The sequence below is a fragment of the Petaurus breviceps genome, unplaced genomic scaffold (genome assembly GCF_028583685.1).
Source record: "Petaurus breviceps papuanus isolate PSGF00001 unplaced genomic scaffold, PetGlider_PUasm1.0 454, whole genome shotgun sequence".
Lineage (NCBI taxonomy): Eukaryota > Metazoa > Chordata > Mammalia > Diprotodontia > Petauridae > Petaurus > Petaurus breviceps.
The window spans coordinates 1,934,530-1,959,381 of NW_027186342.1; the positions used below are offsets into that span (position 1 = coordinate 1,934,530).

Genomic DNA, 24,852 nt, shown 5'->3' on the forward strand with positions numbered 1-24,852 from the left:
TCTGGTATTGGTTCCCGCTATGGCTCTCCCCAGAGCGGGCACATCGCGGTCCCCCCCAGCATCCCTTAAGTTGCTTTCCCAGCCCTCAGGGTCTCCCATGTCCAGCCTCCTCCCTCCGACACTCCGAATTCGTCCTGGAGACCAGCGGTCTCACGAGCACCCCTTTCTTCCTACTCCCTTCCCCTTAAAAGTCCCAGGCTCCCTGAACTCCTCCCCACTCCATCACCTGGGCTCCTGGCCATGGGCCCTCCTGGGCGCCCAGATCCTCTCCTCTCCCGCATCCCTCTCAGCATCCCCTGGGGCCACATCTTTGGTAGCTTCTCTTTCCTCGACACACAGATTAACATAAACATGGTTTTCCTCCTTTCTTCCCGACTGCCCCTTCTTTGAGTGTCTTTTTCACCAAGACCACCCTTACCCTAGAGCCCAACAAAGAGAGCTTTTGGAAGAAATGGGAGCTGCGGCCTGGGCCATTAGTCGGATGACCTCGTCTGGAGTTGGATTAGACCAGACGCCTGGGACCCTAGGTCCTTTTCTCTCTCTGGTCCACTCCAGAGGCTTAAACTCACACCACGACGGTTGGCTGGAGTTGTCCATCCCTAGTTCTAAGCCCACTACCAAGAACAGCACTAACTGGTCTCTAAATCAAATCCTCTCCCCTCCCACCGCAATCCTGTATCCCCAGCAGCCTGGCTCCCCAGGATGGTGAGGGGGGAATGGGGAGATAGCAGGACTTCTCCCCTGCCCTGCTGGCACTTCTCTTTCAGGCGTCTGGGGACAAAGGAAACACGAGGAATTTGGAGGTCCGCCGGGAGGGGACAGGGTTACTTCATGCCGGGATCTCCGAGGCTGGTGCACGGGAGCTTTCCCAGGCAGGGCCAGGTGAACGAAGCACTCAGTGGGGCGGGGAAGAAACAAGGACCGGGGCCCAGAACACCGAAGCGAGAGTGGGGTGCGAACTCTGTAAACCGGGCGGGGAGCACGGGACTTCCCGGGAGCGCTCGCTCACTGTCCCCGCTCCCCTCCCGTTTACAGCGGGAACCCCTCCCGGGCACACTGCAGGGTTCTGCCGGCTTCTCCGGGCTCCCCGCTGGGGGAGGGCCCCTCAGCCAATCACAGGCTTTCCCGGGAAAGCGTCCATAGCGCCCAATGTTCCGCGGTGCCCCAACCCCGCTCCCCAACTCTCGGGTCCTCTCCCTTTTCCCTTCAGCCCCGCGAGGGCCAATCGTAGGCAGCTGGCTCAGAGGGAGTTGGCAGGAGGAGCCAATCGACGTGGCTGTACCCGTGGCGCGTGCGGGGCACCACCTCTTCAAGGGGAAATCGCTCAGCGGCGGGGAGGCTTCTGGATCTTGTAGTTCTCCAGGCTCCGCCCCGCCCGTCATCCTCCAGCACGCATGCTCACAGAATCATCCTCGCACAACGAGGAGGGTAAAATAGTTGAGTGAGTTTGGGAAGGGGGAAGACAACTCTTCCCAGAAGCCATTGCAACCCGGGTGGGATAACTCCCCCGGAGAATTGTGGGGCGGGTAGCCTCGCTTCTCATGGAGGCCAATGGAATGGGGAGGATCGAGGACTACAAGTTCCGGCATGCCCCGGGACGTCCCCCACCTTCTTCCCCCGGCCCCGGCTCCGGCCCCGGCCCCAGCCCATGCTCCTTGGTGGCGGCGGCGGCGGCGGCTCGGGGCGCGCAGAGCCTGCAGTCACGGTGGCGCCCGCAGGGACGGAGGAGGGAATGAGTGAGGAGGAGCAGGGTTCCGGGATCATCACAGGCTACGGACTCCCCAGGTGAGTTGGCCGACTCACACTGACCCCTGCAGGGCGGAGGCCGCAGTGCGGGAGGGAGGCGGAGTGTCTAGACCCAGCATGCAACGGGTTTTGGAAGGCTGGAGCTGGGGGTTGGGGGTGGGGAGGGGTGGTTAGCCCAGGCATGGGACGGGATCGGGGTATTCCCGGCAGCCACCACGGCACTGGATGCTCTGCTCCCACCATGCACCACTGTGGTAGCTGCTAACGTCCCACCATGCACTTGGGTGGAGGATACCCAGCTTTCAGTGTTTACTTGATTTCCCAGAATGCACCTAGACAGTGGCCCCCTTTGTTCCCTGCATGCCCCAGGCTTGTGGTCACTGAGTTTCCCATCATGCACTTGGTCAGAGGACACTGCTTCTATCCTGTACAAGGATGCTGAGCTCTGGGGCACTGGTCATAAGCCCAGCACTCTGCACTCCCCAGATGTGCCCAGGTGGGGGTCATCATGCCCCTGCCAGCGTCCTCCAGCGCCCCTCCCAGCCCCTGGCCTGAGGCTAGGGCTGACCCCCATCTCCACCCCAGCATCCCTGATCCCCTCTTCCATCGGGTCTCAGCTGGCAGCATCCATCAGCGGGGGGCTGAGAAGGGCCGTGATGCAGGTCTGTGTACCTCCCCCTAGTATAGAGCAAATGCTGGCGGCCAGTCCTGGCAAGACCCCAATCAGCCTTCTGCAGGAGTATGGGACCAGAATAGGGAAGACTCCTGTGTACGACCTCCTCAAAGCCGAGGGCCAAGCCCATCAGCCCAATTTCACCTTCCGAGTCACCGTCGGTGACACCAGCTGCACTGGTGAGGGGGCGTCGGGTGCCCTGGCCAGGGGTGCGTGTTCTCAGGACCTCCACAGGTCTTCACCTTGGGGGGGGGGGGGCTTGGCTTTCCTCCCAGGCTGGGGGTGGACAGGAGCTTTAGTGGATTGTAGAAAGGGGCAGGGAGCTAGAATTCTTCAGCTGGGAGAGAGGGGGTTGGGGCAGGGTGTCTGAACCTCAGATGCTTCTAAAAATTAGCTGGTCTTCATTTCTTTGGAGGATAAAACAGGAGAATGTGGGTTTTAGGTATGGGGGGGCAGAGCTAATGACCAAACCTGCCTCCTTCCTCTTGGTAGAGGTGGCAGTCTGTACCTCCAGGGGGGGCAGAATACTGTCAGACGCAATTATTACTTTATTTTGATGAAATATGCAACTTTAGAATAAGAAAGTGTTCTTTAGGTGGGAGGGCATTGGAAAATGACAGGTTTCTTAAAAGCATCAGTAAAATGTTTTTGAAGGTATATATGAAGGATTGAGAGTAGATTGTGAGATACTAGAATAGACTGACTACAGACACTCACATGGAAGTGTCTGTTGGGAATGGCTTGATTCTAGTCCTGCATGGGGGTGGGGGTGGGGGTGGGGATGGGAGTGGAGGTGGGGTTGGGGATGGGGATGAGGATTCTTCTGGCTCTTGTGTAACCTGCCCCCCCTCTCCCAGGTCAGGGCCCTAGCAAGAAAGCTGCCAAGCACAAAGCAGCCGAGGTGGCCCTCAAACACTTGAAGGGAGGAAACATGTTGGAGCCGTTTCTGGAGGATGGAAGGTGAGGTGTGTCCAAGTAATTTTTGAGCCTTTGGGAAGGCTGCCCTACCCATTTGAGCACCGTTACTGCCTGAGCCAGTAATATGCAGTTTGGTCTCTCCTGCCATCTACCAGCATACTGTCTCTTGATAGCTGAGTCCCCTGCCAGTGCAGAAAGAGCTATTTAGTCCTTGTGTGTCCAGACCCTGATTTAGCCTTGAAACTTGAGATCTGGTGGTGGCTAGGTGGCACAGTGAATAGAGCACTGGCCCTGGAGTCAGGAGGACCTGAGTTCAAATATGGCCTCAGACACTTAACACTTACTGTGTGACTTTGGGATTAACTTAACCCCAGTTGCCCTGCCTTTCCTCCTCAAAACCCCCCCAAAACTTGAAGTCTTAGTCTAATGGTAATAATCTCCAAACTAAACTCCTTTTTCCTATTGTTTACTTTAGACAGTGAAGAAGTCTTAGAACAATGGTCAATCATGTTGTCTGAGCCGAATCCCTGTAAAGGGCCCCTTTTTTAGATATTTTTAAATTCTATCTGACTCTTCATGACCCCATTTGGAGTTTTCTTGGCAAAGATGCTGGAGTGGTTTTCCATTTCCTTCTCTAGCTCATTTTACAGGTGAGGAAACTAAGGCAAACAGGGTTAAGTGACTTGCCCAGGGTCACACAGCCAGTAAGTGTCTGAGACAGGATCTAAACTCAGGAAGATGTCTTCCTGACTCCAGGCCCAGTGCTCTATCCACTGGACCTCCCAGCTGCCCAGAGGAGAGGTCTTTAGGGAGGGTAATTGTTTCAGGAGGTTGATTCCCATAGGAACCTTCTCCTGCCAATCTAAGTACTTCTAAAATGGCTACATCTTAAATACCTCCAAAATTCTCTATACCTACTTTGGCTCTTCCTGCTTCCATTGAGTGGCCATTGGCTTTATCTTCTTTTGGGGTTCCTCCTGACTGGTGAGAAGACAGCGCAGAATGTGGGAAGTTCTCCTCTTTCCCTAGGATGCCCACTCTCTGCTGATGCCCTTGTTTCTGACCACGGCGGCAAGCATGACTCCAAGGAGTGAAGTGAAGGGAGGCGGGAGTGGTTCCTCTCCTGTCTTGGGCCAGCTTTTTTCCAAGCCCCAGCAGGCTAAGACTGAGACCAGGCCTCCTGTCTCTCCTTGTCTCATAGCAATGTACAACAGTGTTGAGCCGGGGGGGTCCTTGGGGGAGAACAGTGGTGGAGTTGGGGGCAGGAAGACTTTCATGTGTCCCTATAGAGATGGGCTTTTTCTGTGCTCTACTCTTTGGGACTAGAGATGGTTCCTGTCCCATGTTTGACCTGGGACAGATGATACCTGTGACTGTTAACACACAGACCTTCTCTCCTCTCTGGTCAGATTATGTTCCATATTCTCAAACCTAAAGTCTTCAGATGTTAGAATAGCTGTTTCACAGGGAGCAGAAAAGTCTTCCATGGTGTGGGAGTAAGTTCCTACTTCTTAGGGTGGGGAAGCCTGTTTTCAGCAGCAGGGACTAAGGCCAGATGTTTGGAAGGAGGTCCTGCCCTTTCAGGCCTGGAGAGACTGAAATTGGGGTATGGAGAAGACATGAGGAAGGTAGGATGTGAGTCTGGAGTGGGGTCCAGAGACTATGGTAGATGAGAATTGGCTGAAGGAACCTGGGAGGTTTAAGCCTGAAAGAAGTGGATGTCATGTTCCATACACCTGTTCTGCATGCCCCCAGAGGGTGCCCACACAGGGTGGAGATTGCAGAGAGACAGATTTCTGGTCCACAGAAGAGAAAACCTCCAAATAATGGGAGCTCTCCGAGAGAGGAATGGACCCGACTTGGGGCTCAGGGGGGCTTCCCCTCCTGGAGACTGGCTCAGCCCTTCCTGGGCTGCCTGGCTTTGGAGCACTGTTCCATCTCAGACTTTGTGAGGCCTTATCTTTGACTTTCTTGTGTCTGTCTTAGGAACCCCCCTGTGGAGGTCAAGGCCCCTGTTTCTCCTCAGCAGTCTGAATGTAACCCTGTGGGGGCTTTACAGGTATGTTCCTTCTCTCTCCTCTGCTCTCCACTGGGTCCTCATCAGCTCCTTTCTGTGTTGCTGGAATCGGGGTGGTGTTTCAAGGTTGTTAGTCTCTGATTTGGGAGGGGCATGGGGCAGCATGCCAGCTTCCTTCCCAGAGCCCCAGACCCTTGGGGAGTGTGGCAAAGGAGACGCTAGTGCCCACTACAGGGGAAGGGCAGCTCCTTCGTCAACCGTCTCTCTCTCCTCCCTCCACTCCCAACCCCAGGAGCTGGTGGTACAGAAAGGTTGGCGGCTGCCTGAGTACACAGTGACCCAGGAGTCGGGCCCAGCGCACCGGAAGGAATTCACCATGACCTGCCGGGTGGAGCGTTTCATCGAGATTGGTGATTCAGGAGGGTTGGGGCTGTTTGACCAGGGCCTGGGGACTCGTGCTTCTCAGGACCTCTGTCCTCTTACCCTCTTCTGCCTTCCTTCCCCTGTGGCGTGATGTGTGTGGCTTTCCCCGAGGTTACAGATAACTTACAGATATCCCCACTCTCCCATCCACTCTTCCCTGCTTTTTTCTTATTTTTATTTTACTTAAAATTTTTTTAATTTATATTTTGCTTTTTGGAGGGGGGAGGGCAGGGCAATTGGGGTTAGACTTGGCCAAGGTCACACAGCTAGTAAGTGTTAAGTGTTTGAGGCCACATTTGAACTCAGGTCCTTCTGACCCCAGGGCCAGTGCTCTATTTACTGCACCACCTAGCTGCCCCTCTTCCCTTCTGTTTTCACCTCTTCTGTCCCAGTGACTCTCTCCAAGCTTCTTCAGTGCCCCCATTTCTTTCCCAAATCTCCTTCCTGCTTTTTCTTGGTCTCTGGGTCTTCAGGCCCTGAGATGAGAGATCACCTTCACTTCCAGCCCTTACCAGTAATCTTGGAGGAGAAGGTGTGGCTGCGTGTGGGGCATCCTGGGATCCGCCCCATTTCTCAGCAGCCCATGGTGGGGGGAGGTGCTGGGAGGACTGGGCGTTGTGTCTCATGATGCCAGTCTCATCTCTGTTCCCCCAGGCAGTGGCACCTCCAAGAAACTGGCCAAGCGCAATGCAGCCGCCAAGATGTTACTGAGGGTGCACACTGTGCCCCTGGACGCCAGGGACGGGCCTGAGGCCGAGCCTGACGATGACCACTTCTCCATTGTGAGTGTCTGTTCCCTGGGCCCAAGGCCCTTTCCTTCGCTCTCTCCCGCCCAGGGTGAGACACGGAGCATGGGGACCTTGGCAGGATCACTCATTCTGTCTCCCTCGGTTTGCCCTTGTGGGGTCCTGCTGTGAGGTTGGTCATGCTCAGGCCCCCTCTGGCTCTTTGGCAGGGGCTCTATGGCCCCTTGGACCTCTGACGGGGTCAGCCTGCTCTTCCAGGCCAGGGCACATGAGCTCTCAGCAGGTGGTACAGAGAGAGCAGTCCCTGTCCTGAGCCTGAGAAGGGCCCTGACTCGCTCCAGGCTGCTAGGCCACCACAGAGCTGGTGAGGGCTGGTGCTGCCGTTCTGCCCCAGGCCTTGTCACAGCAGGATGTTCTTTGGTTAAAAGGAGCCGGGTCAGATGGGTCCAGTTGCCAGGTTTCTCCTCTGTGTGGGGGGAGAGTGGCCAAAGAAGAACGTGGGCAGTGAGGTCGGGCCGGTGGCTGGGCCCAGGCCTCTTCTGTGACACCCCCCTCCATCCATCAGGGGATTGGCTCCCGAATGGATGGCCTTCGGGGCCGCAGCCCAGGCTGCACCTGGGACTCTCTCCGCAACTCAGCCGGGGAGAAGATCCTGTCCCTGCGCAGCTGCCCCCTCGGCTCTCTGGGCCCTGGCTGCTGCAGCGTCCTCAGTGAGCTCTCTGAGGAGCAGGCCTTCCACGTCAGCTACCTGGACATCGGTATGGGGGGCTCTAGGCTTGAGGGGAGCGGGGGCGGGGGCTGGTGTGAGGCCGGTGGGGCGGGGGGGCTGGTATGAGGCCGGTGTGAGGCCGATGGGGCCCCTCTGCCTCCCTTCTCTGTCTCCTTCTGCAGATGAGCTCAGTTTGAGCGGGCTCTGTCAGTGCCTGGTGGAGCTGTCTACACAGCCAGCCACGGTGTGCCACGGCTCGGCACCCACTCGGGAAGCTGCCCGCGGGGAGGCCGCCCGCCATGCTCTTCAGTACCTCAAGATCATGGCTGGGGGCAAGTGAGTTCTCTTGGCCACAGCCGGCTCTGTCTACACCCTGCGCCCACTGCTGGCTTGGCTCCTCTGATGCAGGGGCTGGCCCTCCAGCCATGGTGCCTAGGAGAGGTACCTTTTCTACCTCTGATACAGACTCTGTCTGCCTTGAGGCCTGGGGAGGGGGCACCCAGGGGCCTGCGCCTTTCCTTGAATTCCTTTTCATGTCACTTGTGGATTTGGGTGACGGGGGAGAGGCCCCTCCTGTTCCTCTGCTCAATAAACACGTTCTCCAACTGCTTTGCTAATTATGGTGGCGTCTGTGTCTCCCAGGGCTGTGGATGGGAGGGAGGAGACGCCTTTCTCTGCCTGTGGCTTCTCTCTCTGCTTCCTTTCCCCCTCTCCTTGTTTCCCTTGCTGCACTTCATCTTTTCAGAGATTTGGGGTGGGGGTGTTGTCAGCCGTGTTGTGGCTGTGGAGAGGCTGTTGCTGTTGGGGTAATGGGGGGAAGAGGACACTTCCAACCCTCAAAGCCAAACACAGACATAGAATACAAATGGTAGTAAGATGCTTTTATTAGGACAAAGGGCATGTATGTGGGCTTTGCATGCAAAAACATGTCTGTGGAGTGCAGCATCACTTCTTCCCAAAGCGTTGTGGGGCTGCCAGGCTCCAGAACAGAGGATTCGGTCCCTCCCCGGCCTGGGGACTCAGCCACTGTCTGCCAGGGCTCCTTCGGGCATCCCGGCCGAACCTGTGGAGAGAGCCGCCTTGAGCGAGGCCCCCGGGGCTCCTGTCCCACATTTCTCTCCTTCCTTGCTCTCCCTGCCACACCCTGCCCCTGATTATCAGCTGTCCCCTTTTGGGCTCTCACCTCTGGGGCTGGAATAGAAAGGTTGGGCTGCGGCCAGGTCTCTGCATGGTTTGTAGCAAGGACCACAGGAGAGCCACAGGTGTCCGGGCGTCCAGTCTAGGAGGAGGTCCATTCTCTTCCTCCTACAGCCCAGTGGGCAGCAGGGGTTGTGACAGATGAAGGAGGGGACTGAGCGAGGGCTGGGAAAAGCTGACTCCCGTGGGAGGGCTGGGGAGAACGGGCCCGAAGGGCCTCCCTCCCGAGCCAGGGTGCTAAGAAGGATGCCCTCCCTGCCTCTGGACCCTGGCCAGAGCTCCAAGCCTGAAGACTTGAAGTCAGACCTCATGCCCCTTGCCCCTGCTTCCACCTGGGGAAGCCAGTGATGACGAACGCTCACTTACCATCAGAAGATAGCCCCTGACTCCCTCCCTCGTGCTCTCTGATCCTTCACCCTGGCCCCTGCCCACCAGCACCAGCAGCAGCAGCACGGCCACACGACCAGCATCCATGTTGCCCGTCTCTCTCTACCCGCCTGCCCCACCCGCTTCTTATACCTGCTGTCCTCCCGAAGATGAGGTGGGGAGTGGGGCCCGCTGAGCTGGCAACGGAAACACTCAGCCCCATTAAGGCCGCCTGGGATCCCCTCCCATGGCTCTCCTGGGACTTCCAGCTCCCAGCCCCAGGCCCTCAGCCCCTCAGCCTGGAGCTCATGACTTTATTAAACACTTAAATCTTGTCTCCAGAGCTTAGGAAACTCATTAATTGCAGGCATTTTGTCAAAGTCTGGCCATTCCTCAACAGGTTGGAAAGCTCTGACTGGCTGCTTGCTCTCCACCCCCTATATCCTCAGGTCCAGAAGGCGTTCAGGGAGAAGCGGGGAGGGGAACCTCGGAGTGGAGGGTGGAATTCAGAAAAGGGGGGAACAGCACCGGGGCAGAGAACAAAGTTCTAACCACAGTCCCCATTTTGACTGGATTAAAGACAGGTGGCTGGGTTTAAGACCTGGGGGATTCTCTGAATCATCCTTCTGACCTACGTGAGGGTATGGGCTTAGGAGACCCTGCATTTGGGGGATGCACTCAGTGCAGGGGTACAGAGGACCCTGCTGGAGAGGATTCAGGGAAGGGGCTGCCCTGGTCCCCCCCTGAGCACAGGTGGAGTACTGCTGCCACCCAGTGGCTACTGCTCCTCATTGCAGGGCCACGGATGATGCTCGCTCAAGTTCTCTCATTGCTGTGCAATTCCTGCTCATTACATTTCTGTAAATCCCAACGTACTGGATGTTTTTCTGGTCCACTCCCCATCCCCCATAAAAAAAAATTCAGTAGATACCAGCCATCTATTCATCCTTAATCTTGCTAGTTGAATGGCTTACATCTTGTCTTCAGTTGTCTTTATAGATCTTTCCATTGCCCATTGGGAAACCTGAAAAATTTTACATGGTATTTTATAGAATTCAACTCGAGGGGAGGGTTGAAAAGTAGATGTGCGAGTTGGCATCCTCCTTCTTCCCAAGGCCTTTAGAACTCTAGCCCCCTTGATGGTTGGGGCAGGACTTCTGGGGACTGTCCTTGGCTATGATGCCGTCTAGATCCTCTGACGCGCAAACATGGGAGTTAGGGATAACCCTTCCCCTTCCTTCACACTGAAGTTCTCTGACTCAGTCCTGTCTGCTGCACGGCAAAACTCATTCCCTTTTATTCTAGTCTTGGGGAGAGGCAGGGAAAAGCAAGGTTTAGGAGGAAGTCTTTCTCTCTCTCACCTCCCTGGTGTGTCTCAGCCCTGCACTTTAACAAACTGAATCAGTTTCTTAGAGCAAGAAAAGATCATCTCGTCCAATCCATTTACAAGACGAAGACTCTGAGGCCCAGTGTAATCAGTCACTTGTTCAAGGTGACACAGGTGCAGTGAGGATTCAAAGCCCTGCTCCCCAACCTGTATTTGGAAATATTCTGCCTCCCCCACAGAACATAATCTCCTGGAGAGAAAGGATTGTGCTTTCTTTGTACCCCCAGCCCCCAGCTCAGTGCCACGCGCTATGTGTTTATTAAATGTTCTGTGTTGATTAACTCCATTAGAGCCTTGCTGGCCCTTTTCTGTGGTTTTGATTCCCCTCACCAAGCTGAGAGCTGAGGGGGAGTCGCATGCCTACACCCAAGGTGAAGCTTTGACCAGTGGTGGTGATTAAAAGATGGGCTCTGAAAGCACTAGTGGACCCCACTCCTTAGGCCCTCCTTCCTGTTTGTGGTTCTGGTGGCTGGGAGACTCCTCAGTGGGCGACTTCACCGTTTGTGAAGCACTCTGTTTAACAAGAGGGCCTTGATCTGAGTTCTAGCCACAGGCTGGTTTTCCAGGTTGCATAAATAAGTTCTCTCCTCGGGACTCTATTTCCTGGTCTGCAAACTGAGGAACACAATTCCTTCTCCCTTCAGGAATACGATGTGAGAGAACAAGGACACAGGGTGCTTTTCAGTTGCAGTAAAGCATGGACGTTTGAATGATTTTACCTATTAAAGCATCAGCAGAACACACAATTTCTCTCGTTAATAGTTTAATGTTATATTTGCAGCATTAAATAAGGCACAATATATGTGGGGGAAGGAGGGGGAGGGATAATGGCTAGGAGGCAAAGTAGAGGAAACCTGGGGACAGCAGAGTGAAGTCCTTGGCCGGTCCCCTTCCTGGGAGTTTGTGAGAGCCTGCTCACAGGGCATTTCTGTCATGCAGATTTGGGGAATGGAAGGGAGGGAGAAGGGAAGAAATCTCTTTGTAATAAAATAGCTGGCAGCTCACTTTTGAGGGCAGGGGAAACCTGGAAACAGAGAAGAGCCCCTTGTCTAGGGAGAGGGGTTAGATGGGAAGACATGGTTACATGGCAAGGGATATATAGCTGTATGGAGATATAGTCTCTACATATGCTGTGTTTCCTTTTAGAGAGATCCAACATCAGGACGTTGCAATTTCTTTCCTCCATGGCAGGCACTAAAGCCCCCCCACTCTCTACCTTGCCCCCAGACTGAAAGGCTGTTTTCTGTGTGCTCTGGGGAGATGAAAGATAGCTCGGTGGCTCAAACTAAACATTACTGGGGGGAGGGAATAAGGATGGGAGAGGAGACCAATCTTCCCAAACCACCCTCTACTTAAGGTATTTCTTTTGGAGTGAAAGTGTCACAGTGGTAGGCGCTGAAAAGCCAGGAATAGTATTTAACACAAACCAAAAATGGAGTAAAACTTCCCTTATGGTGATGCCAATTTGTTGTGCCTGGCCACTCCTCTCATGGCAGCTTTAAAATTTATTCTTTCATAGCAAGAAACTGATAAGGCACCAGGCCACCCTTCCCTGCTCCCCCCTCCCAGTCCCCTGGTTCCCAAATCTATGGTGAGCAGCTACCGAGGCTCTGTGATGCCCCTGGTCACCTCTCCACCGCTCTGGGACCAGGATCTTCAACAAAAAGTCTGAATGATAGTTCAACTCAAGGTAGAAATGGGGACTGAACTTCTGGCTTCTGTGGGGGGAGGGGGGGAGGAGAGGAAGAAGAGCCAGAGAAGAGAATCTCAAAAATAAAAACAAAAACTCCTAAAAAAAAAAAAAAGAAACCAGCCCTAGCCTGGCCTGGGGTGGTTTTCTCCAGCTCCCCATTCCATTCCCCCCCATTTTCTTGGACACAAAAGAAGTTCAAAGAAAGCGGCAAGCACATCAAGAAAGGCGTATGAATGCGATACAGAAGCCTGAACTCTAAACAGCCAGGTTATGAGGTTAAAAAACAGATAATATTTCCATCTGCTGTATACAATGTACAATAGTAACAGAAAATCATTGCAAGGTTGGACTGGGGGCTTAGAGCTACCAGTAAGGTTGCTTCCTGGCAGGGCCTGTGTCTCTGGGGTTTTAAAGAAGCCTCTCCCTGGAGAGCTGGAAGGAAGAGTGTGGAGGAGGAATTCAGTATGGGCAGAAGTAGAGAAATGTCTGTCTGTCTGGAGAGCTGGGATGGGGGAGTGAAGGGCTCCCTCCCAAGGCAGGGAGGCATGGAGCTGGGTGGAGGAACCAAAAGGGAAAGTTCATGAAGAACAGGAAAGGAGGGGGCTGAAGAAGCTGGCACCACCCCACCCCACGGTACAGCCTAGTGGTTAGAGCCAAAGAGTTAAAGGCTGAGTGTTCATGGTGGAGGTATTGTGCGGTTGGTTGGAGAAGCCAAGGTAAAAATCAGGCAGATGAGGTGGAGTGGAGACAATCAGATGCCATTCCAGTTGCAAGACTTAAGACTTGAACTGAACCATGACAGGCGAAGGGAAAGAGGACCTACCTAGGGTATTCCTGATTCTTTTTCTGGTGGGAGAAGGCACTCTTCTCCAAGGCTTTGTTCTTCCTCCTTGCACGGGGAGAGGAAGTCTGTATCTTTGGGAGCTGTGGCACCATGGCTTGGTGCTTTTTCCCTGTGGCTTCAGGAGCTATAATTGGTTAAGTGGGGGCTTGCCCTCCACACAGCTATTCTGCTAGGGACATCTGCTGAGAACTATCATCTCAGGGCTCAAGGCCTGATGGTCATTGGAACCCTGGGGGCAATCTCAGGCTCCCCTGACAGGATGACGACAATGGTCTCCACAAGCAAAGTGAAGCCACCAGAGGCTAAAAGGAAGGCTTTAGGGTAAGCAATGACTCTTGCTTTCTCATGTGGTTGGGGTGTTCATCAACCCTGGTCCTGTCAGAGCTGCTGCACCTCCCATTCCTCATCCCTGGGGATCCCTCGTAGAGGGCACTCTGTGTGTTCTGAGGGGAGGGTGACAAACGGAGGAAAAAGAACGTGAGAGGTCTCTGCTGAGGGAATACAGGTGCGCCAGGGCCAGGGGATGGGCCTGGGGGAGGGAAGGCCGCCACACTAGCCTCCAAGATGGAGGCGCCAGCCCTGCAGCAGAGACACCCAAGCTTGGCTAGATCCTCAATTTTAAAAGCATTTGATGTGGGGACTCAGACGGCCTATGGGGCTCCTTGGGAGCCATAAAGACAGCCGGGCTTCAGAGCGTGTCTGTTGGTGCTAAACTAAACAGAAGATTCCAACGTAGGGAAAAGGGCCCTAAAGCACTTGCCAAAGGGACGCTGAAATGAGCTGTGACTGGGGTCTGAGGAGGCTGCGACTGCTCCTGGATGGCAGCCCGTGCCCAGCGCTCTGAGGCATCACAGGGCTCGTCTTTGTAGGGTCCTCGACCCAGAAGGAACAGAAGGCTGTCTCCGTATGTCTGTGTGTTGCCTTTCTCAGCTCTGGGCCTAAAAAACATCTGGGTAAATTAAAAAAGGAGCAGGTCACAGCCCCTGAATGAGACCTGGCTTATGTATCGTTTGAAGAGAAAGGAGTGAAACGTGTCCTAACTCTCTGCGGCTGCTGTTTCTGGAAGACAGTGAGAGGGAGCTAAGACAACTCCCAGAGGGTGAGTGGGGCAGGGGCTCCGGGGACTCCGGCAGACAGCAGCAGCAAGAGGGCTTTCCTGCTAGGGCTCTCGGCAGGCCTTCCCCACAGATGGCTGCCTCGGCCCTGCGACAACATTGCATAGTTAGTTCAGGGAAGACCACACAGAAGTCACACAAGAGGCTGGGAGCAGGGAGAGGATTCCTCTCTGCAATCTAACCCTACCTGGCAAAGGCCGAGTGTTCCTAAGCAGGCAAGTACCCGCCTGAGACAACATCACCGTACCCAACAAAACCTACATTATGCTCCGGCCTCTGGGACGCTAGGCCCCTGATGAGAGAAGGCAGCGAGAGCTGGGCAATGACGAGAGGAGCAGGGGAAGGAGGGCGGGCCTAGGAAGATGGTGGCAGTGAGAAGGAAGAAGCTGAGTAGGGTGGGTGTTTCAGTGTCAAGATTTAGCTCGATATGTGATGTGAAGTTGAAAGATTCAATTTAGAAACAATTTAGGAAACACAGGTTTCTGTAAACATACCAACCAACCTTGGTGTTAGGCTGCTTTTATCTGCAGACTTAGGGAAGGAGAGCTAGAGAGAACAGTGTGGATAGGAAGAACGTGAGAGGGGAGAAACCAGCAGAGATACAGACATGCACATGCACGTTGGCCAAAGGCAGAGAAGCTAACATCTTAAGGACTTTGTGGAAGCAGTTTTAAATTGCATTTTCTGTAGACATATATGGCTCCATCAGGTCCCAACAATCTGAGCTGAGGTATGGGGGAGGACGACAAGAAGTCAGCTCTGGAGGCCTCTCCCTCCCCACAGCAAGGCGAGGCCGAACGATTCAAGGCCACAAAGCGAGGTTGCCAAGGCTTAGTGAGGAGACGAAAGGGAAAGCCTGTCTGTGCAGCCTAAGATGCTTAATATAGAAATATCTGGACTGGCGGTGGTGGGAGAAGGCTAATGCTGGTGGCTTTTGGGGACCAGCTTCGGCTGAATCCAGAGAGGGCATGGGCACAGGAAGGGAGCTGGATGGGGCTGCACAAGGCAGGCTGACCCTCCCCTTGTTCCCCAGGCAGTCTGATGTTAACATGCTGCTTAGGCTTGAATAGGTGACTGCTGCAGAGAGCAGAGAAACTCTCCCAATCCAGTGGCAGACAGGTTAGTGTTAGACAGGTAGGCATGTGTACACTACAGGGGGGTTGGAGAGGTGTTATTTCCACCACTGAAGACCTTTTGCAATAGGGGGATAAGAAACCACCTTGGGATGTTAAGTGGGAGTGATCTGATGCTTTGGGCCTGGAAGCCCCTTAGAGTACATAGGTCAGATGTGTCTGACCCAAGTAGATGAACAGAATAGCTCCATAACTGTCCTTTACTCACTGAAAACACAACTTCCCCCCCTGCCATCCCATGTGCAAGGCAGGTAAGAGGAGAACATATGATGTCTCTCTCAGCTTTTGGGTGGGCGAGCTCTGGCCAGGGACCTCTCCACTGGGGGGAGGCATCATCTGCCGGCAGACTGGGACTGTGGGGTCATGATCACATGCGACTGTATGGGCATGTTCAGTTCTGTCCTTTGGCTGGCCATCTGAGTGAGGACTGATGTGGCGACGGCTTCGGCGGCGGAGCGGACACTGAGGCCATTGCTAGCAGCTGTTGCTGAGCTGTGCTGGATCACTGGGGCTGGGGAACCCGTTGGCTCTGAGCTCTCCTTGGGGCTTTCTGCTAGGAGTAAAGGACAGAGGGGAGGAAAGGAAAAAACTGAAATTAGAACAGAGACCAGGGACACAGACAGGGCTAGCCTCTCCCCTGCCTGCTCTAAGAGGTCAGAGAAAATAGGGAGACAAAAATGCCACTGCCCAGGGTGGGAATTTGAATGCCTAAAGCAGTTCTTCACAGGACCTCTGTCATGAACTAAGAATGCCTTAGCTGGAGTGGAGTGGGAAAAGATAAACAGGGTGCAGACCGCTCACCTAATCTCTACTCCCAACCAGGTGCAGTGTAGTGGAGGGAGTGAGGGGCTCTAGTCAAGCTGACCTAAGTTTAGATCTAGCGACATAACTGAGCAAGTCACCTGACCACTGTCTGCTTCAGCGTGTTCGTCTGAAAAATGGGGATAATAATAGTATCGACTTGCCACGGATCAAATGAGATAATAAAGTGTTATGTAAGTGCCGGCCATGACCGTTATTAACAACTCATTACCCCCAGTTGTGACACACTTCCTCCTTTTACCCAGTCCCAAAAGGCATTTTAAAAGAAATATGTCCTGGGGTGGCTAAGTGGCGCAGTGAATAGAGTGCCGGCCCCACAGTCAGGAGGACTGAGATCATATCCAGTCTCAGACACTCAACACAAAAACTAGCCGTGTGACCTTGGGCAAGTCACTTAACCCCAACTGCCCTGCCCTCCCCCTCCAAAAAGCAAAAACAAAAAAATGTCCTTCAGGAAACTTTTTGATGATTGGCTGAGCTTGTCTTTGACCATTTGTTTACTTTCTGTGTTCTTTGAAGATTCAAGTATACATTCAAGAAAAGTAAATCTGATAAATCACTTGATCACCAAGTTGATGTTTATGTACTTACCTGGGGGAAAAAAAGGCAGCCCTTACTCAAGAACCAGTCAACATGGCAAACTTTCTTTTTAACAAGTAAAGGCATATTAAGATCCTCTCATTAATTAGCCATTTATTAGTATTAAACATTGATTTAACTTCGTGGGCAACTGTAATTAAAGAGTTAGCATTTTAAAGGTTAGGATAAGGTAGGGATTTCACTGCAGGATTCTATGGTTAAGTGTGAAAAACTATACACACTCTGAAGTCTAACAACGGGGGAGTGTGAATACAAAAAAATTTGGAAAGACCTTTATGAAATAATGCAAAAGAAAAAAAAAAGCAGGGGCAGCTAGGTGGCACAGTGAATAGAGCACCAACTCTGGAATCAGAAGTATCTGAGTTCAAATCTGACCTCAGCCAATTGACACACTTAACAGCCATGTGACCTTGGGCAAGTCACTTAACCCCAATTGCCCAGCCTTCCCCCCTCCAAAAAGCAAAACAAACAAAACAACAACAACGAAAAAAGCAGAATCAAAGGAATGGAATTCATACCAACAACACCCAGGGGATGGGGACCTGTAACTCCCTCCTCTAGCAAGGCTGACACCTTAGCAACTTCGGAAAGTCCTGAGAAGTTAAATAATTTTCCTAACATCCCCTGGCCAGGGTGTGTCAGAGGGAGGACTAGAGTAAATCTTCCTGGGCCAAGGCCACTAACCTATGCTGCCTCTACATATAACTGAAAGAAGAATGGAAGGAACAAAGAATCCTGATGGGGACTTAGAAGGAGTGACCAAAAATATGGTGAAATTAATTTCAATGTAAATAGTTGGTTGTACTGAAGAGTTTTAAGTTAATTATTGATAAAATGTAAAAAAAAAAAAAAAAAGACTTCTTACTGCGGATCTTCCTGTCTGAGAATTCTGATAAATAACTCTGGTGACAGTCAATGCCATGGGAATGACAATGTATATCTGAATATATGGTATGTTAAAGGTCATGTGGATGGCCCATCTGATTAAGCTCTTACAGGGTTTGTGCAGGAGAATTAAATGTATAAAGACAGGGCAGTGACAAAGGCAAAATGTGCCTTAGTGTTATTAAACAGAACCAGGAGAACAAATTACATATAACAAATCACAATAAAGTAAAAGAAAGCAATTCTGAAATTTTCCAGAGCTCTGACCAGTTGGGAACTCAGAAGACTAATGGTGAAGGAGGCCTGGCACCCTCTGGGCAGAGAAGTGATGCAAGAGCTGTGCAGAATCAGCTATCCATTTTCACCCTTGGCCAGTGTGGATCTGTTTTGCCTAACCATATTTGTTTGTTAGATGAGAGGATTTTTATTTGGAGACAGAGTGAATTAATGGGCAATCACAGAGCAAACCCCGACCCCCCCAACAAAAAGACAGAAAAGAGCAAAGGAACTGAAAAAGCACACAGAAGAAAACAAAACACAAGTTCATAAGGGGATACAGACAAACAGGGCAATTTGTCATTACCTGGTTAAATTTTAAGATACACTTAAAAAAACCAAAATGTATATACTGGAGATTCAGATTCATTTTTTGTACCTCGGGCAAATCACTTAAACTTGCGGGGCCTCAGTTTCCTCAACTGTAAAAAGAGGGGTTTGGATTAGATGGCCTGAGGTTCTGTCCAACTTTTGATCATGATCTTGTGAAATGTCTGTTTGAAGATGGTTAAGTTCATAATGAAAAAAGTTACATTTAAAGCAAAAACAGACTATTATATGTTGATGCTAATGGTTTTCTGTGGGCACATGTCTTAAAAATTTTGATGGAAGTTAATCAGAAAAGATAATTTGATGTATCAAAGTTTTCAAAACGTATCAAATGTTTTGTCCAAGTTTTCCAGAATGTATCTGATAAAACTGAATAAAGCGAGGCCAATGTGTACTTCAATCTACCTCTGATTATCAAATACACATTTTAAAGCTAAGACTGATTTCTTTCTGTCCTGTATATGTTTCTGAACCACCTCCCCTTACCACTAGTTTGTATAAATAAAGGATATACTCATGGGATACAAATGAATTTTATTATCAGACTAAGCGAAACAAAGAGGAAAGCAGAGCATGAGGGACTGACATGACAAAGGTTTACAGATACACATGACTTTCCTCTCCTGTTTCTCAAACAGTCTATGCATGCCTCCCGTACAATGATTTCCTTCCATGCTTGCAAGGATCTGGATGGGCTCTCCCATCATGGAGATAAATCCCCCCATGACTTTTGAGGGCTCTATTTCATTAACCACCAGACCTTACTCTAGCCTTCTCAGATGCCTGGGAGTCAATCATCTGGGGAAGGGTTTCTACACACCCTGCCAGGGGCTGTTTCTTGTACAACAAGCCTAAGTCTCTTTCCAACTTGGGGGGATCTGCCACAACTTATACTCCGCTGGTATAGCCTCGAACAACCAACAGCCATCACCACCCACCCCGTATGGGGCACCAGAGCAGAGCTGTAGGGGAAGCTGCCTCCATTTTTGCTAAAAAGTAAAGTTCAACTGAATGCTAAGCCTTTTTCATGCAGATCCTGTCTCTGTATGTAGGGATTAAAAGTAGAACTTTTTAATGTTTCCCCCCCTTTTCTTCAACTGCCTGCCTGGTCCTCCCACATTCAGAACTTATGATTTACTGGCCTTCCCTGCATAGAGAAGATGTAGGCCTTGTCTACTCACCAAGGTACCCTTGGGTCTTCTTCTGTAGTGCAGTGACTGGGCAGTCTTTGTGCGCTAACAGTAGCTGTTTCAACTGGGCTACCTCATTGCGTAGTAATGTTACTTCGTTCTGGATGCAGAGAGGGAAAAAGAGATTACATCAGAGAGAATCTCCCCCCTGTGCCTTTGGAACTATGGGAGCGGGAAATGCTATGCAAATGGACCCAGGGAAATGCACCTGGGGAAAGCATGTTCTTCTTTTACTGAGAAAGACTCTAAAGCCAGCAATGTCTTTCAGCAACCCAGGTTCTGGGTGGTCCTAAATTTAAAGATGTTCCCACAGTAAATCTGAAGAAAGTAGAAGCTTATAGTAACATTCTGTAATTTTTAGTATTAAAAATAGAAAACATGACCAAAGAATGTGAAAAGTTAGCAATGGCCAAGAGAAGCCATTCTCATTAGCAATGGCCAGCAAGACTAGAGAAAACATTATTTTAGTTTTGTTTTAAACATTTCAATGGAAAGACAAAACCCTGGGTTTCTGAAGTCTTCAAACACCACCATACAGAGGAAGAACACCTTTTTGCTTTATGTTTACAGCTAGGATACTGCAGATTACAAAATGGAGGGAACGTCTAGGGGCCATATTTTTATGAATCCATCCAGTCTGGTTCTTTATATACCCTGGACTATGGCAAATCCATGGATTGGTGTTGAGGAGGGTTTAACTAATTTCTTACTGGAAAGGATACGTCACCCAATCTGTGGTCTGGCATACCCCGTAAATCCCCTAGTTGTATTTGAAACCCTTTATTCTGCCCCTATGGGACAAATCACTACCCCCCACGCTATCGCCCACTAACCCGATTTCCTAGTCTCCAGACCATGATCACCATGTGGGCTCACTTACACTCAGCTGGATGTTCTGGGACGTGAGCTCCTCTGCCTTCTTCTCCAACGAGGACACCCAGAGTTTCCGCTTCTGCCGGCACCGAGAGGCTGCTGCGCGGTTGCGCTCTAGGAAACGCTGCCGCCGCTCATCGGGATCCTCATCCACTGTGCGCCTCCGCCGCCCCCCGGTGCTAGGGGTGGGTTGTGCTGGGGAGACCTATTACACAAGAAAAGACATGCTGCTGAAGAGAACCTGACCTCTTCTGGTGCTTTTCAACACTGGCAGTCTGGTAGAGATGTCCCAGATCATTTCAGAAATGGGTAAAATGAACTTAAGGTTTTTATCACTATTTCCCCAAAAGCAAAGGGCTATTCAACAATCTAAGAGGTTTGCTGGTTAAGTAGGTACTTAAAATATTTTTATGTGAAAAGTACCTTGGGGTAGCTAGGTGGCACAGTGAATAGAACACCGGCCCTGGAGTCAGGAGGACCTGAGTTCAAATCTGGCCTCAGACACTTAATACTTGCTAGCTGTGTGACCTTGGGCAAGTCACTTAACCCTAATTGCTGCCCCCCAAAAAGCACAAAAAGAAAAAAAACCCTACCTGGCTAGATACTGAGTACATAAAAGATAAAAATAAGACATGGTCTATAGCCTCAAAGAACTTGCAATGTAGAAAGTAAGGAGTCAGAAAGAGAGAGAGATTATAATATAAAACGAAACAAAGAGAAGCAGAGTGTTATGCAATTTATATGGGGGGGGGAAGGCACAACACTTTTGGGAGGATGGAAGGGCACATGAAACACACAAGAGGAACTGGACAGTCAAACACTGGATTAAGAACAAATACACACTCGTCAACTGTACTGTATCTCTTTGGCAAAGGGATAATTGTATTTTCATTCATTCAATTTCCTGTATTAGTTCCATAAGGAGTATAATCTGGTCTATTTCCTTCGATTATCAATTATCATCTATTGCAAAATCTTCAATCCTGCAGTGGCTTCAACTTGACCAAGACAGTCATCTCAGGCTATTTAATCACCTGGACCCTTAGGGATGCATGATACTTCTTTTATTAACCTCTTACATTTCCCCTAAAGAGGCTGTTCTAAACCTTTTCTTCTCTTTCTACTTTACTGACGTCATCTGATTTTTGGTTATGTTTGCCCAGCACCTACCTATCCCAGTGTATGGAACATAGGTACTTAAAAATGCTTACGGAAGATTGACTTTCCTCCTCCAACTCTCCTCACCTCAGAAACTGCTCTGTGAACTTCACTGTTCTTCTCTGTCCCAGGGGAGGACTAACCCTGAACCTATGCTACTGATCCTATCCCTTCCTGCTTTTACTAGGGCCCTACTAGACCAATCAATACTCTTCCTCTGCCTCCAATCTGGCCCCTTTGCTTCCCAAACCTGCTCTTTACTCAGTGCCTAAATCCCTTCAGACTTCACATTTGTTTTGTTATTTTTTGAGAGGAATCAATAGTAGAGTAAACTAGGCCTTCAGTTAAAATCTTGGCTCTGCCATTTAATTGTGGGCCAGCCACTTAACCACTCCGGGTCTCGGTTCCTCTTGTGTACAATGAAGGGACTAGACTAGATGAACTCCAGTACTCTAGTTATCAGCTAATCCCATATACTATCTCTCTACTCCTATATAAGCACTGTGCCACCTTATCTAAATCTTGCATCAATCTTAAATACACTTAAATATTTAACTTGTTGTCTTGTTCTTCTATGTCCAGTAGCACCATAGGTTTATTTTTCTTCTTTTGCTGTCTTAACTCAGTAAGGCATTTTAATGCAATACTACAATCAACCCTTTAAAGACCGGCCGCTTCTTCCTTGTCTTTCTAGTTTTCTTGTTCTGATTCTCCCACCTACCTTCCCTTCTCATCCTGAGCTTCTTGTCCACAGATCTCCCTATCGAATGTCCCATAAACACTGTTCTAACCCACCAGGTTTGCTCCCTCCCCCAAAGACCTCACCTCCAACTTTAGTGGGAGGGAAACTTGGGGCCCTATGTGATCATTTCCTCTCCTCACTTCAAAAGCCCACATTTTGGCCATACCTTTTCCTGTTAGTCTCATGAGCCAAAGAGGTAGCTTATTTGTGCCCTTGATGCCATCCCTTCCTATGTCTTCTCTAATCATAATAACTAACACTTATACAGTACTTTTAGTTTACAAAATTATTTGCATATAATATCTCTTATCACCACCACCACCATCAAAAGAATAGCTGACATTTACACAACACTTGAAAGTTTGCAAAGCACTTTCCATACATTATCTTTTTAATTTGAGTTTCCTATTATTGCTTCCATTTTAAAGATGAGGGAAACAAAGGCTCAGAGATGTTAAAGGACTCACACGAGCATCAGACACAAACCTCAATCAAATCTTCTTCATTCAAGGTCACTCTCCCAAGCTAGCTATTCTACCAGTCAAATTCAAAACCTCAAGAGTTAGCTGCTCTCATCTTGCACAGCCATCCAGTGAGTCACAAACCCTGCTGATTCTCTCCTTATTGGGCACGTCCCTTCCCCCACCTTCTCCTTTCCTGCTGCCCTGCTGGCACAGTTCCTTCACTGTAACTTCTCCCTACTGCTCCTACTTTTGCCTTCTGGGACCAAGCAAAACAAACTGAATCCCCAGCTAAGTGACGCCTCTCTCTCCAGGTCTTCTTACCTCTTCATCTACTTATTCTTTTTCCTTCACTATTTAGGCATTCTTCAAGCCTCTTTCTCCACCCTCCCAACATTTCCTTCCCTCCCTTCCTGTTTCATTCTTCCCCTTTTTCTTATTTTTTCTCCTTCTATCAGCGTCTCTGCTTCTTTCCCCTCTCCACTCACAAACACATTTATTCCTGACTTCTTATCCACCCCATCTGTGCTACCAGAGTAATCTTTCTTATTTATACCTCTGATCATGTCACTGAACTGCTCAAAAAAGTTCTTTTGCACTTTTTAGTCAATCAAATGAAAACTGCTTAGCCTGGCATTTAAAGCCTGCCATGACTTAGCTCTAACCTACTCCAGCCTCATCTCATGAGGATTTCTGCCTGCCTCCGTTTGTATGGTCTCTGCTCATGGAATGAATGCTTCACTTTACCTCCACCTGTTCCTTAGAGTCCAGTTCACATGCTACTTGCTCCCCTGGTCTTACCTCATTTTCCCAGATGGAATTAATCTTCCTACTTCATGACTATCAGCACTCTGTACCCTCATCTATCAATCTTTTCCACAATCAGATCTGTGTACACATCTCCCTCACTATATAAGTTTCTTGAGAGCACAGAATTTGTATTATTTTTCATTTTATCTTCTTTAGATTCTTACACTGTGCTTGTTGTACAAACTGTACTAAGTGTGCTGAACTGAAATTTTCTATCAGCTGCCTTTCAGTATGTACTTGTGGAAGACACATTAATGTTCATAGGAATTTCAACCTGCTAGAGAAAAAAAAAAGGTACACCCCTATATACACCGTGAAGCCCAAGCACAGCTGATGTGGTATTATGGTACATGTTATTATTTCCAAACAAAGAAAAAGATTCAAAAGGAAAGGAGAAATCCAACACCGAGCAGCTGGGAAGGAGGAGACATTCTGGTTGCTGTTTCTCTTGCCAGAAGCCTTCCTGAATGGCAGTCTGCTACAGTGGAAGGCCTAATGGCCTTGGACTCAGGAGAGAGCCGAGTGTGAATCACACAATTACTAGCAGTGTAACAGTGCTCAAGTCAAGTCACTTCCTCTCTTTCCTCATCTGTGAAACGGGGAAGATAACCCACATATTCCTTGCCTCGCACAACTGCTGGGAGACTCACACAGGTGTCTGGCAAACCTTAAGGTGCCGTATAAATGTCAGTTATTATCACTGGTCTTCACTGAAACTTATAATGCTTCTCTTTAGATGTAAGCCCCCCAACATCTTCCTCATAGGCACAGCTGGCTCTACAGCAGGGAAGGAATAGCACTAGCAGCTTCTCTGTCTTCTCAAAGGCAGCTGGATACCTCCATTAGGGTTGGGAGCAGAGGAAAAGGAAGAGACTGAGCAAGATGAATCAGTGCTGAGCCAAAGAAAGCCATCACGTTTGGCTGAGATGGCTCAGTACCTCCAAGGGAGGGCTTGTTTTAATCTCTCCAGGGCCTGCCACCAATGGATGCTGCTGGAGGGCAGGCAGATTTTAGTTTGCAGGAGAACTCAAGCCCAGGCTTTTACCCTACAGTTTTATGATGGACGGGCTGAAGGGCAACATATGGCCATTCAATGTTTGGACATGTGGCAGTAATTGACCTAACAGGTGGTGACTGGGTCATAGGAGGAAAAAGGGAAGAGGCGAGGTTGGGCAAAGTATGTAACAAGAGAAAGCGGGCTCAGGCTGCTACCTGTATGATACAGACTAACCGGAACCTGACCTCCTTTTAGCAATTAGAAAAGTCTTACTAAAGCTAGGGATGTTCTTGGATTTCCCAGACTATTAGGTCTTGATGCAAAAACAACAGCAGTAGCACCCAAGTCATAGTTATGTCTATAACAGCAGTCTGGGTGGTGGGTATGGAAGCTGGTACCAGTCATTCTTTGCTCCTGAGCTGTCCTACTATACCTAAGAGTCAGAAAAGAAGAGGGAGAAAGGTGCCCAGAACACTCAGGCTCTGGTTCCCTTTTGTTTTTTGGAAGAGCAATTGTAGAAGGGGCAGTGTGTCCCCCCACCCCGGTGCTCTTCAGGACCAGGACCCGTCTGACCTGTGGCTGAGCAGGGGACGGGGCATCAGGGTGCTGGGTGAGTATCTGGCTCTGCTCTGGGCGAGCGGTCACCATAGTGCTGGCAGTGCCCACCACCATTCCACAGCCACCATTGATGGAAGAGACTTGATGGGTCAGAGTGGCTTTTAGTCTCTGAAAAGTAAGATG

General features: G+C 50.2%; 3 protein-coding genes across 11 annotated transcripts in view; 1 reads left to right on the forward strand and 2 right to left on the reverse strand.

Moving 5' to 3' along the window:
• Positions 1 to 1,607: 1,607 nt before the first annotated feature.
• TARBP2 (TARBP2 subunit of RISC loading complex) lies at positions 1,608 to 7,849 on the forward strand. 3 transcript variants are annotated; one of them, XM_069101249.1, is made up of 8 exons: positions 1,608 to 1,785; positions 2,429 to 2,628; positions 3,277 to 3,379; positions 5,324 to 5,396; positions 5,647 to 5,764; positions 6,432 to 6,559; positions 7,089 to 7,281; positions 7,415 to 7,849. In XM_069101249.1, exons 1-8 carry the CDS (start codon positions 1,649 to 1,651, stop codon positions 7,570 to 7,572), a joined length of 1,110 nt encoding a protein of 369 aa, XP_068957350.1. In that variant the 5' UTR covers positions 1,608 to 1,648; the 3' UTR covers positions 7,573 to 7,849. The 3 variants fall into 3 exon arrangements, with proteins under 3 accessions (XP_068957350.1, XP_068957351.1, XP_068957352.1); XM_069101250.1 differs by having other exon boundaries at positions 1,609 to 1,785; positions 2,429 to 2,598; XM_069101251.1 differs by having other exon boundaries at positions 1,648 to 1,785; positions 2,434 to 2,628.
• A 144-nt stretch (positions 7,850 to 7,993) lies between these two features.
• NPFF (neuropeptide FF-amide peptide precursor) lies at positions 7,994 to 9,122 on the reverse strand. Its single transcript, XM_069101252.1, is given in 5 exon segments — positions 7,994 to 8,295; positions 8,416 to 8,537; positions 8,796 to 8,917; positions 8,920 to 8,974; positions 8,977 to 9,122. Coding segments are annotated over 5 exon segments (459 nt in total). The 5' UTR covers positions 9,019 to 9,122; the 3' UTR covers positions 7,994 to 8,177.
• Positions 9,123 to 15,153: 6,031 nt separating this feature from the next.
• LOC138171656 (cyclic AMP-dependent transcription factor ATF-7) overlaps positions 15,154 to 24,852 on the reverse strand; it is an 88,806-nt gene continuing 79,107 nt past the window's right edge. For 5 of the 7 annotated variants that reach the window (XM_069101259.1, XM_069101254.1, XM_069101256.1 and 2 more), the window contains exons 9-12: positions 24,685 to 24,837; positions 19,951 to 20,148; positions 19,062 to 19,170; positions 15,154 to 15,520 (exon numbers count right to left, since the gene is read on the reverse strand). In XM_069101259.1, the coding sequence (XP_068957360.1) occupies positions 15,300 to 15,520; positions 19,062 to 19,170; positions 19,951 to 20,148; positions 24,685 to 24,837 (681 nt within the window). In that variant the 3' untranslated portion in view covers positions 15,154 to 15,299. Of the gene's footprint in view, positions 15,521 to 16,464; positions 17,973 to 19,061; positions 19,171 to 19,950; positions 20,149 to 24,684; positions 24,838 to 24,852 lie in introns of those variants that run through there. The other 2 variants (XM_069101258.1, XM_069101260.1) reach the window with 2 other exon arrangements.

What these genes read in the sequence shown, in the direction of transcription:
- TARBP2 (XM_069101249.1), top strand. Translation starts at nt 1,649, where the DNA reads ATGCTCCTTGGTGGCGGCGGCGGCGGCGGCTCGGGGCGCGCAGAGCCT. An exon ending in ACCCTGTGGGGGCTTTACAG is followed by an intron (nt 5,397 to 5,646) that starts GTATGTTCCTTC and finishes TCCCAACCCCAG; the next exon opens with GAGCTGGTGGTACAGAAAGG. An exon ending in ACGATGACCACTTCTCCATT is followed by an intron (nt 6,560 to 7,088) that starts GTGAGTGTCTGT and finishes TCCATCCATCAG; the next exon opens with GGGATTGGCTCCCGAATGGA.